The sequence below is a fragment of the Bos javanicus genome, chromosome 1, assembly GCF_032452875.1.
Source record: "Bos javanicus breed banteng chromosome 1, ARS-OSU_banteng_1.0, whole genome shotgun sequence".
NCBI lineage: Eukaryota > Metazoa > Chordata > Mammalia > Artiodactyla > Bovidae > Bos > Bos javanicus.
Window position 1 is genome coordinate 67282677 of NC_083868.1, and position 17861 is coordinate 67300537.

The window sequence follows — 17861 nt, forward strand, 5'->3', positions numbered from 1 at the left end:
CCAAGAAACTACTCCCCTAGCGATTTCTCTCCTGGTACAACTAAGTTAAACACTGAAGTGTCTGGGTCCTTGTGATTGTCTTTCTCTTAACACTGTATTTTTGACAACAGCAAATATTTGGTTTTACTGATTATGAAAATAATACATCTTCATTGTAGAAACCGAACAAGAAATGCATAAATTCTTTTAGTTGTATTTCATTCCAGTCTTCTTTTATATATGTGGACTTTTAAATGTGGGACTATGTATTTTAATATCATCCTTTTTTCATTTAATAGTATAAAATAAGCTTTTCCCTGTTCTATTAACTATTCTTTAAAAATATGATTTAAAATGGCTGCCAAATACTCCAGCATGAAAGTAAAAGTGTTAGTTGTGTAGTCGTGTCTGCTCTTTGTGACCCCATGGACTGTAGCTTTCCAGGCTCCTCTGTGCATGGGACTTTCCAGGCAAGAATACTGGAGTGGGTTGGCATGCCCTTCTTCAGGTGATCTTCCTGACCCAGGGATCGAACCTGTGTCTTTCACATTGAGGGCAGATTCTTTACCATATGTGCCACCAGGGAAGTAAATACTACAGCATATGGCCATACAAAAATTTATTTAACCATTTTCCTGTTGGAGTTTTAAACTTTAGTTTTTTCTCAGTTGCAAACAGCATTGTAATCAGTATCCTTATATTTATATCTTTGTTCACATCTTTGATAATTTTCATAGTGTATATTTCTAAAAATAGAGTTTATGAGTTTTTGTAACTTAAAAATCTATAATGAAAATAAATAATACTTAGAGAATTGTTCTCTCATAAATGTGCATGTAGGATCAAAATATCTGAATCAGATTGATTTATCTACTGAGAATTGTGGTGGTTAAAACTGTATTTGTATTTCTAGGCATTCTCAGATGAATTTGCCAGAAGAGCTAATGGAAATTTCATCAGTGACAAAGTTTCCAAGGCTGAAAGTACACAAGGTTCAGTAAAGCTTTTAAATAGAGGAATTATTTATAATTGCTAAATAACTATTCAGTGAGAAGTAAAACAGGATGATTTTTATGAAAAAGTCAATTTGTGATAAATAAAATATTAAATTATATTCCATATACCTAAGCATGCAAGACACTGGTCATATTTATGTGATCTGGGGTGAAAGAGTAGGCTGGCCAAATGTAATCTGTACAATCGGTTTTTAAGTGATGATGAGGCTACCAAGGATGATGTGATAAGTGTTTTCAAAAATAGATACACTTAAAGAAATAAAACCAACCAAATGCTTCTCCTCTGTCAAAGTTACTGTTGTATATTTGAGTTTATCCTGTTTGGAGTTTGCTGAAGCTTCTTAAATCTGAACATGTATGGCTTCCGTCAGACCTGGGAATTTTTCAGTCATTTCTTCGAATATATTTTTCTGCACTGGTCTCTCTCCTCTCCCTCTGGTGCTTCAATAACACAAATGGTAAGCCTTCTGATAGTATTTCTGAAGATCTGTTCTTTTTTTTTTAATTTCCATCTTTTTTCTCTCTGTTCTTCAGATTGGATAACATTTATTAATCTACCTTCAAATTCACTGATTTTTTCTGTCTACTATACTATATATAGCCTATCCAGTGAACTTTTAATTTCAAACATTGTCTTTTAAGTTCTAAAATGTCCGTTTGATTATTATTTTATAGTTTATATTTCTCTGTAGAGATCCCTATTTTTCCTTTCATTCCAGATTACTTTCATGCATTCAAATGTGTTTACTTTGCCCTCAGAGAGTTATAGTAGTTATAGTAGAGCCTTTAAAAACTGTCTGATTATTCCAACATCTGAGTCACTTTAAGATTAGCATCTATATTGAGCGTCTTTATACTTGAGAATTGATCACATTTTCCTGGTTTGTTGGGTGACAAGCAAGTTTGGATTATAGAATGGGCATTTTAAACATTATGCTGTACGACTAGGGTCCTGTTAAAATCCTCTGGAAAATGGTCATTGTTTCCTTTGTTTGAGCAGGCAGCCAGTCAGTTAGCTTCCTTCTACAAGTTCTGCCTCACCTTATGTTTGGACAGTGGTTAAGATCAATTCCATTCCTAAAGCCTTTGCTGTGCAGCTTGGGTCTACCCATGTGCGGTCATACAGAGAACAGGGGGTCACCCTCTCCAGCTCACTGCCCCAGCATTCCCCTTACATTGTCTTGCAGAAGGCTATTCTCCAGGTCTTCTGGCCAGAAGGACAAGGTTCTGTCAGAGTTGAAGCTGCAAGTTCTGTTGCCTTATAATTTTGAGAGATCAGAGTTGCCCTTGGGCAAAGCAGAGGGGGTAGGGAGGGGACCTAACAAACAAAAAGCCAAGGATTTCTCGTATAGCACATAGACACTTTTCAGACCACAAGTCCCTTTTTTTTTCCCCTGATTCTTCTGGACGGGAATATAGAATCTCCCTCAGTTTTAGCTCCCCGTGGTGTCACTGTGGAGTTCTACATCCAGGGCACCTTATACAGGGTCTAGATTTAGAAAGGAAAAGTACGGGAAAAAATGAGGCTTCTCTGCTATTCTCTTCAGCTCACGGGGACCTATTTTCTTAGTCCTCTGGCCACAAGATAGACATTCTCTGAGAGTTTTGCTGCCTGTCTTCATTGTGTAGTTCTGTAATGAGGGCCATGCTTGGGTCAAGGCTGGGAGATAAAAGAGGAAAAATTACCAAACAAAATGGGAAGCACTAAAGGCTGCTTCTTCCAATTCTGACTCCCTTCCCCAATTTGCCTGCTGTTGTGAATGTCTCAGTTCTCCGAGAGTGGCTTTTTGTGTGTGTCCCATGTTTTCACTTGTAATCAGTGGAGAAGAAAGGCTCAAGTTGACTGATTCACCTCGATCAGCAACTGAAGTCCACGTTCGATATATATTATATTTTATAATCCTTTGCCAGAAATAGACCATCAGGGCTCAGAGGCAGGGCCAAGTTAAATGCCAGAGATCACATAGAGGGGCAGAGAGAGAGAAAGAGAAGGTTGAGCGGGGCACAGGTGAGGACCAGGAAACCTAAGTCATTCTTGCTATTGCTGACTTGTTACTGACTCCATTTTTTTTCCCCTTGTCAGATTTCTATGGAACTATTTCTAACCCTGATTTAGGGGTGTATGAAATGAAGATTGGGCCCATGATTTTCCAGGTAGCCTCTGGAGATATCAGCAAAGAAGAGGCAGATGTGATCGTAAATTCAACATCAAAGTCATTTAATCTCAAAGCAGGTACTTGACTTACAGAATTTTGACTAGTGTAATAGTCACAGTAGAGCCCATGAAGTAGGGTTCCTATAGCCAAACTGGTTTCTACAACTCTGTCTTATTAATACTAATTAATAATTTTTAAATTGTTTTGACATGGTTTCTCATAATTGGGAACAGTTCTTTTATGAATTTTTCTTCTTTGTTATCAGAAATACCCTAGTTATAGGATTCCTTCGATGATGGTGAAAGCGTTTAGACTGTGAGGCAATCATTCTGATGTGTGTAAATATCTTGATTTTCTCATGCAGGGGTCTCCAAAGCAATTTTAGGAAGAGCTGGGAGAAATGTGGAAATAGAATGTTCTCGCCAAGGTAAGGCACAATGCTATTTTTTGATTCTAAGTTTTAAGTGGAAGATTGAATATGGGAGGCTGTGGAGGATGAGGAAAGTCGTGGGGTTGGGAAGACAACATATTGATCTGGAAATCATGCCTTTTACTGAAGAATTCCTGTTGCAGTGAATTAGAAATGAAAAGTAATCTCCCAGTTAATAAGAGAAGTGAGATTCATCAGAGCTAGTATTTCAGGAGTTTCTTATTCACAGAGAATACTTCATCTTCCAATTCAGACATTTTCCTTTTTAAACAATCAGAGAGTGGGTTCAGCCTCTAATTTTGTGTCTTTTTGTCTCATGTTTCCCAGCTCAACAGGGCCACAGTGATTATATAATTACTGAAGGTGGGGATTTGAAGTGCAAGAATATCATTCACGTCATTGGTGGAAATGATGTCAAGAGATCAGTCACCTGTGTTTTGCAAGAGTGTGAAAAACGCCATTACTCGTCTGTTTGCCTCCCGGCCATTGGGACAGGTTTGTGGTCTCTGGCTGTCAAGGCTGAATCCCAAGGCGACCACTCTCCCTGGGATTTGGTGCTGATGGTTAATGTACTTACCGCTGAGTCAGCATCAGTCAGTTTCCTCAACTCAGGGCAGCCCCTGAGGGAAGGAGCAAAGCCTGAGGGTAGTTTAAGTAAAAGAGAAAAATGAAGAAAAGTGAAGAGAGTATTGGCACAGTAGACATTTGCTTTCTAATATGGAAGGGAAGGGAGAGAAAAAGTCCGTTTCTCATTACTTTTATCCACTCTTTTCTCTTTTTCATCCCCTACACATGTCCCATTGTTTGTCTTCAACTTCCCCTCTATCCCTCTTCACTGAAACACCAGTGCGTGGACTTCTGCTTCCTCCAGACAGCATGGCCATCCCCTTCTCTTGCCTCCTCAACAAGGGGCTGGTCACGGGGCGTCTCGGCCTCTCAGTCAACAGAACTCGGTGGATTCTAATGAGTCAGAAAATCTAGGCCTTCCTGAGCCTGCCTGCCTCTTTGGAGTTTCTTGTTTTCCTCAAACTGTACAACGATTTTATGAGTCTTCTTTTATAAGGATGGTGCTTTGGGCTTATCATTTGTAAGGTGATGCTCTCTGAGCTGCTTCCCCAGGAATCTGAGTCATGTGCATGAATCAGGTACTCCTGCTTGGTCTCCCTTAAGGGAGCTGCTCAGGCTTGAAGTGGCTGGAGATGACTGGTCCCAGAGAGAGAAGGCACAGCACTGGGTTAAACGTCCCATTGCTCAGGAATCCAAGTTTGAGTGTCTCATACTGGCATTTTAGGCCCTCCAAAAGCTTAGCTTCATAAACCTAACCATCCTTGTTACTTTCAGGGCCTTCTTGTTATCCTCTATCCCATATTTTGATTTCTCTTATATTTTTCATTCTTCTTAATTTTCCCACATAGAATGTTATGTCTCTTTGGTTCTCTATATCTGAAAGTATGATTTATATACCCTTTATTCTTCCATTCTCTTTGTAGTATCATTCAGTCCTAGCAGATTGGCCAATGTATTATCTGGCTGTCCTGCTCTCTGTCATTTTTAATGGACACCCACTAATGACTCTCTAGTCTCTACCTCCAACTGCTTTTTCCTCTGAGCTCCAGTCTTGTGTTTCTGCCTTAACTTTAATTGTGCCAAGAAAGCAGGCAGCCTCAGAGTGGCACTACCTTCCCAAGGGAGTCCCTGAGTGGAGTCAGAGAAGAAATAAGGAAATGAGGCAGTTTTGGTTTTGTATAAATATTTCTGGGTTACTACAAACCTGTTGTATTTTCCACTGACCTGGTTGCATTGCTGGTCTGCACAAGTAAATCAAGGTTAGCAATTTCTTGCTCGTCTATTTTCCCTGTCACTATCCCCACCTGAACAGGCCCTTAGACTAACAGATGGATGAGTTTGCTTCCCTAGTGCTGTTTATGAGTTGAGACTGTAATTGAGACGGTTGCTGGCAGTAAAGGAAGCCCTCTCCCTGTTCCTCACAGGCACCTGCTTGAGGGGAGAGAACGGGCACTCAGTGTTATCTGCAGGCATCTCAAGCTGAAAGCAAACTCTGAACTCCAGTTCATTGTCTTCTCCCCACACCTGCCCTTCCTCTTATAACCCCAAGCATGTTAAAAATATCACTTTCTATCTAGAATCTTTGATTCTACACTCTTCACCACTCCTGTGTGCATTAGCTTATTAATTAGTTTGATGACTAAGAAAAAGGTTCAGTTCAGAAGATGCACCTGACCTATTATGAGACACAGACATGTTAGCAAACAACCACAGTGCAGTGTGACGTGTGAAACACACATGAAGGATGTGGGTGGCAAAGGACAGGAGGCAAGTGTAAAGCCAGTTGGTCACTTGGCCCTGCTGACTTTAATTCCTGAATATTTCCTCAACCCTGATACCCAGCTCTTCATTCTGGCCTCTTCTCTTTGTTCAGCTCTTATCTTTTGCCTAAACCTTTACTTATAGACTCCACTTTAGAACTGGGCTCCCTGCTCCAGTGCTTCCTCCATTCACCACTCTATTCCTGGTTTAACTTTCTAAAAACCAGATCTGTTCCCCTGAACACATCAAATTCAACGTATCACACCCCTTACATTGTTCTATCTGGCATAGCCTTTCCCTCAGTTTCCCATACTTTACCTGTTGAACACCTATTTATCCCCACATGTCACATCCTCTGTGTCCGAAGTGCTTAGATTGTTGAGAGTGGATGAGTGTATCTGAACACTACCATTTAGATCCTTCCAAATATCATGGAATAACTACAGCTTTACAATGAGAGTTTCTCTCTTCCTCTGATCATGTAATCAAAAAACTGTGCACAAACCCTCTAGGTTTGTTTTATATGGGAATTGTCTACATTACTACAGTTGTCTCCATAGCCAGGTCAGAGAGGGTTGCTCTCCTGTCTGCAATAATAGTGGGCACAATGAACAGGGATAATCCAAGTGGGCCTTTCATCTATCACACCAAGCGACCCAGGGGACTTTCACATTGCCTGCCTCCCTCCCTCAATATTGGAGAAGGCAATGGCACCCCACTCCAGTACTCTTGCCTGGAAAATCCCATGGACGGAGGAGCCTGGTAGGCTGCAGTCCATGGGGTTGCGAAGAGTCAGACATGACTGAGTGACTTCGCTTTCGCTTTTCACTTTCATGCATTGGAGAAGGAAATGACAACCCACTCCAGTGTTCTTGCCTGGAGAATCCCAGGGATGGGGGAGCCTGGTGGGCTGCTGTCTATGGGGTCACACAGAGTCGGACACGACTGAAGCGACTTAGCAGCAGCAGCAGCGGCAGCTCTCTCAATATGATAGCTGCTATTCATATGGAACTGCTTCCCTGACTTTTCATGAGTCTTTTCAAGGAACTTTCATACTCTTATTTAGGCAGTAGGCTTGGGAAATCAAGATATGAAGCATGTTTAATATAGGAAAAGATCTTGCTCGGGTGGCAGCCTTGAACCTTGCAACTCAGCTAAAACTGCACTGACTGGAGGAGACAAAACTTCTTGGAGGCTCATGGATAATTTGTGTGCCAAGAATTACAGATTATAACAAGTAGCTTATGGATTTAGGTGTCTTACAGAATTAGCTCATTTTAAATCAGGTACCCAAAGACATCTGAGAGAAAAGAATATATCCATAAAGTCAAGAAATGACTCAACAAAAAGTAATCATTGTTCTCTTTAAATAGCAGTATATGTCAACATACATTATCATATTTTACTTTTTCTGGGTCTTTTAAGGACACTAGTGAGCCAAGAGAGGTTAACTGTGCTCTGTAACAGAGGGACACAGTGAGCTGGGATCAGCTGAATAGAGCAAATAAGAACATCAGACACCAAGTTATGTTTCATTGTTCATTGTTGGGCTGTTCCTGACGTCCTGGAACAAAAAGTCCCCATTGCATCCAGGACTTCAGGAGTGTTTACTGATGCCTTGTTAGTAAAGTCCATGGTGATGAGAGTTGAAGAGTGGGAATTTATTCTGAGAACTGGAATTCCTAATTTATTCTTCACTCTTTTCCAGTTGGGCCTTTTCCCCCTAATTATTTTTATTATTTGCCTTTCCAGGTAATGCCAAACAAGACCCAGATAAGGTTGCAGTAGCCATACTTGATGCCATTGAAGAATTTATTCAGAAAAGATTAGTCCAGTCTATGAAAAAAGTTAAAGTTGTTATCTTTCAGCCTCAAGTACTGGATGTGTTTCGTGCCAACATGACAAAAAGAGAAGGATATCAGGCTTCTTTCCAACAGTCTGTGATATCTAAAATTGCATGTGAGTTGTTCGTTTTTATGAAATACATGTTCCTAATATTGATGTTACATGAGAAACAGCTATCCTTTTTTGGTAGTTTATTAGCTTTCTTCCAGTTTTATGGAGATATAGTTGATATACATCTCTGTATAAGTTTAAGATATACAACATAATAGTTTGACTTATATTATTGTGAAATGATTACCATGATCAGTTTAGTTAGCATCCATCATCTCACACAGATACAATAAAAAGAGAAAACAAAGAAGAAAAGAAGAATTTTTTTTCTTGTGACAAGAACTCTTAGAATTTACTTTCTTAACAGCTTTCATATACAGCATATAGTAGTGTTAACTGCAGTCATTAAAGAAGGTTTTTGGACCCAATTCCAACGTATGTGTGGAGGCTTTCCTATAGCCACAAGCATTTCTCAGACCCCAGCAGGGTGTCTGAGGATTCAACTTGGTTTTGACATCATCTACTCAGAGATGGAATCAGATTCCACAGGCAAAGGGCTCTCAGTGTAACAAGATGGCCCTCCACTTTCAATGCCAGTCACAAGCCAAATACTGTATATTTGGGGAAAATATTTGGCCATTCAGATGACCAAATATATTTTTTCTGATAAATCACAATATCATAGTCATCATTCTGTATATTATATTCCTGGTACTTATTTACCTTGTAATTGGAAGTTTGTATCTTTTGACTACCTTTCTCTAGTCGCCTTCAACCCTTGCCCTTTTCAAATTCCTCATTATCAGTTTGTCTGTCTCTGTCTGATTTGAAATTAGCTAATCTTTAATGAACTATCACAAAGAGAAATTAAGAAAACCTCATTTATAATTGCATCAAAGAGAATAAAATCCCAGAAATAAATTTAACCAAGGAGGTAAAAAACTTATACTGTGAAAACTATAAAATGTTGATGAAAGAAACTGAAAAAGATATAAATAAATGGAAATATAGTTTATGCTCATGGATTGGAAGGATTAATAGTTAAAATAGCCATTCTGCTTAATACAGACTGCAGATTCAATGCAATGCCTATCAAAATCCCAATGGCATTTTTCACAGAAGGTAGAATAAACAATTTTAAAATCTGCATGGAACCACAAAAGATCCCAAATAGCCAAAGCAATCTTGATGAAGAAGAACAAAGCTAGAAACATTATACTTTTTGATTTCAAACTATATTACAAAGATACAATAATCAACAGTTTGGTACTGATAAAAATAGACACAGAGATTAATAGAGACCAACACCATAGAGAGCCCAGAAATAAACCCATGCACATATGTTTAATTAATTTACAATATGGGAGCCAAGAATATACAGTAGGGAAAGGATAGTCTCATCAATAAACAGTGTTGAGTGCTTGCTTCAGAAGCCTATGAACTGGACAGCCACATGCAAAAGAATGAAACTCGACCACTATCTTACACTGGACACAAAAATCAAATCAAAACAGATTAAAGACTTGAACATAAGACTTGAAACTATAAACTCCTAGAAGAAAACATATAGGTAAGCTCCTTGACATTGGTCTTAGCAATGATTTCTTTTTAGATTTGACACTAAAATTACAAATAGCAAAAGCAAAAATGAGTAAGTGTAACGACATCAAACTAAAAAGCTTCTGCACAGCAAAGGAATTCATCAACAAAATGAAAAGGCAACCCATTGAACGGGAGAAAATGTTTGCAAATTGTATATCTGGTAAGGTGTTAACATCCAAAATATATAAAGAACTCATTCAACTCAATAGAAAAAAAAAAAAGCAAACAATCTGATTTTAAGACAGAGTATCTAAATAGACATTTTTCAAAAAAGATATACAAATGGCCAATAGGTATATGGAAAAGTGCTCAACATTATTAGTCATCAGGGAAATATAAGTCAAAATCATAATGAGTGACCACCTCACATGAGGAACAGCTACTGGCAAAAAGACCAGGGATTTTCTTGGTGGTCCAGTGAAATTAAAAGTCTGCTCTTCCACTGCAGGGGGCACAGGTTTCATCCCTGGCTGGGGAACTAAGATCCCACATACCATGTGGCATGGCAAAAAAGAAAAAAAGATTAAAGACTCAAATGTTAAGACCTGCCCATAAAACTTCTAGAAGAAAACATAGGGGAAAATAAATGATAAAAAAAAAAAAAGACAAGAAATAACAATTGTTGGTGAGGATGTGGAGAAAAGGGAAAACTTGTGCTCTTTTGGTAGGAATGTAAATTGGTACAGCCACTGTGGAATACAGTATGGAGGTTCCTCAAAAGATTAAAAATACAAATACCATATGATCTAGCAATTCTATTTCAGGGTATTTATCTGAAGGAAATGAAATCACTTCCTTGAATCCATGTTCATTGCACCATTGTTTTCAGTAGCCACAACATGGAATCTTTGAAAGCTGGATTATAAAGAAGATGTTATATATGTATTTCATTAAATATATATGTCATGAAATATTGCTCATTCTGTCCCTATTTGAAAGCTAGGCTTTTCCCACCTTCAAAGTAGCTTTTAAGACACCAGTACTCTCAAGAGGGAGGGGAGAGGTATATATATGTACATATATATATAATGCAATATTATATATAAAATAAAATATTATATATAATGAAATATTATATATATAATGAAATATTACTCAGCCATAAACAAGAAGGAAATCCTGCTGCTTGCAACAACATGGTTGGACCTTGAGGACATTATGATAAGTGAAATAAGACAGAGAAAGACAAATACTCAATGATAGCCCTTATATGTGGAATCTTTTAAAAAAATACTGAACTCATAGAAGACAGACTGATGATTGCCAGAGGTAGGGTTGGTGGTCATGGTGGGCAGAGGGGAATGAGAGGTGGGTGAAATGGGTAAAATTGGTCAAAAGAGTAAAAACATCCAGTTATAAGATGAGCAAGTCCTGGGAAGGTAATGTACAGCATGGTGACAAAGAAAGTAAAAGAGAGAGAGGGAGGGAGAAGGAAAGGAAGGAAGGAAGAGAGAAAGAAAGAGAAATAGCTAATCTTCTTTTCTTTTCTTTTTTAGCATTTTTGGGCTTCTCGAGTAAATCTCCCAAAAAACAGACTCTGGTTTTAGAAAAGAAAACAGAATTAGCAGTTTTTCAGGTGTGTGGTAGAAATGTAAAAAATGTGGAAAATGCTCTCTTGTGGATACAGGATCTCATTCAAAAGGAACAGTGTCCCTACAGCAGTGAAGATGAATGTATCAAAAACTTTGATGTAAATGAATATAAAGAATTGAATGAGCTTCAGAAGAAGCTAAATATTTCCATTTCCTTGAACCGTGAAAGACCTTTGATTGAGGTCTCTGGAATTATCAAAGATGTGATACAGGCTAGAAATGCAATTGAGGACATGATCAAGAGAGTTAGATTGTCCAAAGAACAGGAATCTCTGGCAGATCGTACCAGTGATTTTGTAGAATGGCAATATGAGGACTATAATAATATATTTCATAGTTTTGACAAAATAACCAACATGCAATTGGAGGATGCAAAGAAACAAAAGAGAAAGACAATTGATGTCAAAATCAATAATCAGAGCTACACAGTGGACTTGAAGACATACATTGCTACAGATGCAAAAGGAAACAGCTTATCTGTTCAGCGCCATACAAAATCTGAAGGTGACTCAAACTTTCATGCTTGCTGTCCATTACTTTATGCCTGTGTTGTGTGTTGTACATACATCAGAATGTTGTTCAAATAGATAAAATCCAAGTAACCCTCATGGAAGAAAATAGAAAACTTGGTCTCTGGGTTGAAGGAGCTTACACTTTGGCCAGGAAAATACAGCATGGGTGCACCCAACAGCTGATCATCATTATCTTCATGGTAGCAATAGTCAAAGGTTGCATTTGTTCTTATCTCTGCGGTTTATAAGCTTCCCTGAGTCAGTTTTGCTGGCGGGGGTTGGGGGTAATGGCTGCTTCAGTCGGGAAAGGAAATGCCATGGGCTGTAAAGTAGCCTAAGGCTTTCTAGAACAAAAGGAAAACAGAGAGTGGGCCCTTGGAGTCTGTGACTAATGACTGAGTGCATGGGGAGCCTGTAGGGTCTCCCAGAAGTCACTTTCTCCCCTGCCTGAGGATAAGAATCCTTGACACAAACATCAGGAAGCAGCCTTCAAGGTTCCCGAGAAGGGAAAGCTCGTCTTGTGTAGACAGCTATTCCTGCCTTTGAACCACAAAAATCCCCCACTGAAAACTACTAAATGGCTTTCAGTACATTGGGAGATCAATGTGACAGATTCCTCAGACTCTGAGCAACCCTGGGGAAATGACAAGTACAGCAGTCTGTTTAGCAGAAGGGGAGACAGAGCTGCCCCCCGCCAGCCTGCCACAAAGCTAAACCTGCCACCCACCCACCTCTTAAGGGTGCTGCGAGGAATATTGGGAGAATGGATCTGAAGGATGTGGTAGTGGTGGTGAGTTCTGGCAAAGAGCCATGCATTTGTAAGCAAAACATTAATGACTATTTATTGCAAACATTGTAGGAAAATTGTTTATATTGCAAAATTATTAAATTCTGACTGATTAGAGACTGAGCAGAATATGTGGCTGAGTTATACTGCACCAAGAGTTCTCAAATCTGAGCATGATCAAACCTGTAGGATGCAGGTTCTACCCTCAGATTTTGATTCAGTAGATCTGTGAGAGCGTTTTGTTTGTCTGTCTTTGTTGTTGTTTTTGGCTGCGCTGGGTCTTCATTGAGGTGAGGGGGCTCTTTGTTACAATTCGGGGGCTTAGTTGCTCTGCAGCATGTGGGCTTTTAGTTCCCTGACCAGGGACTGAACCCGTGTACCCGGGCATTAGAAGATGAAGTCTTATTCAGTGGACCACCAAGTAAGTCTCTGTGAGGGTTTTTTTTTTAAAACAAGCATTATAGTTGGTTCTGATTTGGGTTATCTGTGGCTCACATTTTGGAAACCTTTTTCTAGAAAGATAAGAGGCTTCTTGTACACTTCAAATTAGGAGATTGTAAAACAAGAGCACAAATGATAGTCAGTTTTTCAAAGCATACCAGGAATATGGACTACGTAGATGAGGCTTCTCAGGTGCGAGGGAGTTTTCAAATGTCTGTTTTGCAGTTGAGCTGCCCCCATACTGGAGTGATATGAAGCAGCAGAAAGTCTGTGTGGTTGAGCTACAGCCTGATCATCCAGAATACAGAACTGTGGCAAGCAAGTTTCAAGAGACCTGTGCACACTTCAAAATAGAGAGGGTAAGCCTTCTGCGGACATGGGGATTCCCCATGGTAGAAAAAGGGCTGTCATGGTCCTGGATAAATACATTTTCATTCTCATTTGTTTTATCCCAAATTAGAATATTTTATGGTAATTAGGTTTTAAATTCTAGATCCTACTCCTGTCACTATGATTACCGAGTCATTGAGCTTCTTGTGTTATTACAGTATCATATTAGATTATAATACAATATTATAACACTATATATTTACTTTGTGAAGCAAGCTAACAAAAATGCCTAAATATGGCTCCTGAATTGGAGTGGATAACTAGCAAGCACGACAGAGAGACACAGGGAGGCTCCTCAGATCAGGGTTGTATGTTTCTGCACCACCACTCACAGGTCAGCAGTGCCCTCTTCCTTGATAATCCAGTGGTGCCTTCCTTGTTCCTTTCCTTTATTTTGGATCTTCTGCTTTTAAATAGTTTAAAAAGTTTGCTTTTTGAAATTATTTTCTCCTTGGATTTGTACGACAATATTTAGATGCTTTTTCTAATTTTCCTTTTATTATCTCTGGTATGTATTTCTCCTCTAAACCCCTAATCCTAGCTTACCCACAGATTTATATGTTGGTATCCTGTCTCTGCTGGAGAAGGGAATGGCAACCCACTTCAGTAGTCTTGCCTGGGAGATTCTATGGACAGAGGAACCTGGCAGGTACAGTCCATGGGGTTGCAAGAGTTGCCCATGACTGAGCAACTACACCAGTACCACCATTCTGTCTCTGCACTTTACCAAGGATTGTTTTTACTCTTCTCACCTGCAGCTATTATTTCAGTTGATAGTTCTCAAATCAACATCACCAATCTAGATCTTTGACTCAAGCCCTAGAACACACCAATGGCCTAAAAAATATCTCTGCTTGAATATCTGTCTGCTAACTCAATCTCCATAAAGCTTATCTCATCATTTCCCCTTTCTTCCCACTTTCTGTCCTTGATTCCATCACTTTCTGAGGAAAACTAGAGATCTTTGAGTACCTTCCTTTCATCCATAATAACAAGTCTTTCAATAAAGCCTATATTTCTTTCTTTGCAAATTTTCTCTTATTCTCTTTTTGCACTGCCACCACTCTGTTATTCATGTACTTAAGTGATGATAATAATAATTCAAAAAAGATTTGAAGTGTCCTACAAAGCTGTCCTTCAAATAACATAAATAAATGAAGAAAATGGATAAAAAAAGAGGGTAGGGAAATTAGTTTCCTAATACTGTTAGTACCGTTAGTTTACAAAAATACATAACATGTATTTTATCAGGTCCTAGTTACTCGGAGAAAGCAATGGCACCCCACTCCAGTACTTTTGCCTGGAAAATCCCATGGATGGAGGAGCCTGGTAGGCTGCGGTCCATGGGGTTGCTAGAGTCAGACACGACTGAGCAACTTCACTTTCACTTTTCACCTTCATGCATTGGAGAAGGAAATGGCAACCCACTCCAGTGTTCTTGCCTGGAGAATCCCAGGGATGGGGAAGCCTGGTGGGCTGCTGTCTATGGGGTCACACAGAGTCAGACATGACTGAAGTGACTTAGCAGCAGATAGTTACTAGAAGAGGCCCTCAAATTCATTCTTGTGCTTCCTAGTAGACAATGCATAGAAGTAAATGCTCAACTTTAAGTTTTATAATGTCTATAAATCAAAGAGCAAGCATTTGATTAAGAGACTTAATGCTTCACAATACTGAGACTGACTCCTGAGAGAGTTCTCCTGTGAATATCTTCATAGTCATACTCACAATGAATTCAATATCAAAGTTTGTGCCAGTGTATTTTGTTTTAGTCTCTCAATATAGGAAGGAGAGGAATAGGTGAGAGATTAAGAGGTACAAACTTCCAGTTGCACAGTAGTGGAGTCACAGGTATGAAGTGTGCAGTGTGGAGAATATAGTCAGTAATTATGTCACATCCTTGTATGATGACTGATTGTAGCTGCACTTATTATGGTGATCATTTTGAAATACATGGAAGTATTGAATCACTATGTTATATAATAGGAACTAGCATGGTGTTGTAGGTCAATTATACTACAAAAGTAAACAGACTCATCATAGAGAAAGAGACAAGATTTGTGGTTGCCAGAGGCAGGGGGTACCAGGAGAGGGAATGGGTTGAAAGGTAGGCAAAAGGTACAAACTTGTGGTTATAAGATAAAGGAGTCCTGGGGATGTCATGTACAACATGATAAATATAATTAACACTGCTCTCACACACTATGTCATGTGTGATAGTTGTTGGGAGAGTGGATCCTAGAGTTCTCATCACAAGGAAAAAAATTGTTTCTATTTCATTAATTTTATATCTTTATGAAATGACGGGTGTTCACTGGACTTGTGGTGGTTGTTTCATGATATATTTAAGTCAAATCTCTATGCTGTACACCTTAAACTTATACAGTGCTATATGCATGAAAACTATATCTCGATAAAACTGGAAGAAAAAATAAGCTTGCCAGATAGATAGATAGATCCCTCTATATAAACCTGTTGAGCAGAACAATTCTATGTGGTACCAAGAAAACATAATTCAAGTACACAGCTCAGTGATGATCTGGTTCTGGGAGAAGTTTCATTCAAAATACCAATTACAGTCCTCTGGGGGTCGGGCTCTGGCACAAAAGTGATGAGATGCCAATTCTGGATTGAGCAGGATTACCCAGGTGACCAGAAATGTTTGCAGCGGGCCCTGAAGGCTTACCATGTGTTGACAGACCTTCACTAGAGAAATGACTTCACTCTTTTGTAGTGGAACCCTTTTTTCAAATAAAATCTTTAAAAATATATATATATTTATTATTTATTTTTGGCTGTGCTGGGTCTTCGTTGCTGCAAGTCTTCTCTCCTTGCGACAAGCAGGGGCAACGCTCTAGTTGCAGCGTGCTGGCTTCTTGCTGCAGTGTCTTCTCTTGCTGAGGGGCACAGGCTCTAGGCGCACGGGCTTCAGTAGGTGTGGTGCACGGGCTCGTAGTTGCAGCTCATGGTCTCTGGAGTTCTGGCTCAGTACTTGTGGCACATGGGGTTTGTTGCCCCACGTATGTGGGAACCTCCTGGACCAGGGATCAAACCCAAGTCCCCTGCATTGGCAGGCGGATTCTTAACTTACTGGACCGCCAGGGAAACCCTCAAATAAAATCTTATGTGAAATCTTGGTCTATGACACCAGTAAAAGCAAAGCTTTAGATTGTACCTAAAAAGCACCTCTGTGGAGGTATCTGTAGTACAAAAACACTAACATGAAAAATGGGTGGTCCGTCATCCTCCATGACTGTCATGTCCTGTGACTAAGATTTGTAACATTTGCTTTCTTCCCCCTTGCCGGGGTCCAGCCCCGGTGGAACCAGGGAATTCGAAGCGGGGACGGCGTCGGCGAGGATCAGGAAACAATTGCTTAATTAAACATTAATTAAGGATAAAAAGAGTAATAGAATAAGGATAGCTCAGTGAGGAAATTCAGTGGAGAAAAGAGGCTGAAATTAGCTCAGTGAGGAAATTCAGTGGAGAAAAGAGGCTGAATAATTCAGCCAGAAGGTAAGAGAAAGAACGACATGGTGAGACCAAGTTTCGGTGAACAAGGCCCGCACTTTATTTTCCAAAGTAGTTTTTATACCTTAAGTTATGCATAGAGGATAATGGGGGAAGGGGTAGAGTCATGCAGTAAGCCAGGCTTTCTTCCTGCAAACTTATCATATGCAAAAGTTTAGGTGATTTGCATCATCTTCTGGCCCGGAGGCCTGTTAACATTTTAAGAAACTTATTTTTCTCTAAAGGTGATTATTCTAAAGTCAGGCGCCAGCCTCCAAAAAGCATTAGATAAAGTTGCATTCCTACAGAGCAAAGGTGTGGTGGGCTATAACAAGAAAAAGAATTAACTCAAGGGTCCCAGGTTACAAACATTAAAGCTACTATTTACACCAATTATATTAATCAATACACTGCCAGGGACACAGCAGGTAAGGGATATGGAGACTTAGCAGCAAACATTGGCCCAACAAGTGAAAATCCCTTCACCAATACAATTTCTAATCAATCTTTTAACTACTCAAAGGAATCTGTATTTAGACAGTTTAGAACATCTCATGCCTCTCACAGGTTGGAGGCTCTGAGCAATCACATGTGGCCGGAAAAACCTATTCAGGCAGGCTAGAGGACTTCCAAGGGAGTTTGTAGGTTGAAACACTGTCACACCCAGGAATTATTAACTGGAGCTGTAAGCTAACTCTTTTTTCAGAGAGAGGTAGTGGGGGACAGTCCCCCGTAAAGTCAGAGGTGTAGGTGAAAGCACAAAGCAGAAAGTAGGCAGACTCTGGTTTTGGGGGTAGATTGCTCGAGAATTTCCAGGGAGACTCCTGAGGCTTGATCCTGCCTTTGCGTACGTATGCCGAGCCTCCTTCCTCATGACCTTTGCCAGGGGCGGAGCTCGCTCCCCGCACCCCCTTGCTGTTTTTCCTGAAACAACTGAAAGTAAGTTGTAGATATCATGATACTCCTAAATATTTTAGCACATGTCTTGTAAGAATAAAGGCATTCTCCTAAATAGCACAAATATCATTATCCCATGTAAGAAAGTTTGCATTTTTATTTAATAATATCCAATAGAGAGTCAATATTCAAATTTCCCCAATCAAAACAGCTTTCTTAGAATGTTCCCTCAACCCCTGCCTCCATCTGGATTCACACATTGTACCTGGTCATTATATTAATATCTCCCTCATCTCTTCTGATCTAGAACAGTACTCCTGCATTT

The 17861-nt window shown here is 39.6% G+C and overlaps 1 protein-coding gene across 4 annotated transcripts in view; it reads left to right on the plus strand.

The window, feature by feature from the left end:
• Positions 1 to 17861, plus strand: part of PARP14 (poly(ADP-ribose) polymerase family member 14) — a 58536-nt gene that overhangs the window by 25983 nt on the left and 14692 nt on the right. For 3 of the 4 annotated variants that reach the window (XR_009734558.1, XM_061406380.1, XM_061406293.1), the window contains exons 9-15: positions 893 to 971; positions 3079 to 3228; positions 3516 to 3578; positions 3909 to 4076; positions 7662 to 7868; positions 10904 to 11503; positions 12965 to 13098. Coding sequence is in view for 3 of the 4 variants with exons in the window: in XM_061406380.1 (XP_061262364.1) it covers positions 893 to 971; positions 3079 to 3228; positions 3516 to 3578; positions 3909 to 4076; positions 7662 to 7868; positions 10904 to 11503; positions 12965 to 13098 (1401 nt within the window). In the remaining variant the exon portion in view is untranslated. Of the gene's footprint in view, positions 1 to 892; positions 972 to 3078; positions 3229 to 3515; positions 3579 to 3908; positions 4077 to 7661; positions 7869 to 10903; positions 11504 to 12964; positions 13099 to 16443; positions 16579 to 17861 lie in introns of those variants that run through there. The other variant, XM_061406502.1, reaches the window with a different exon arrangement.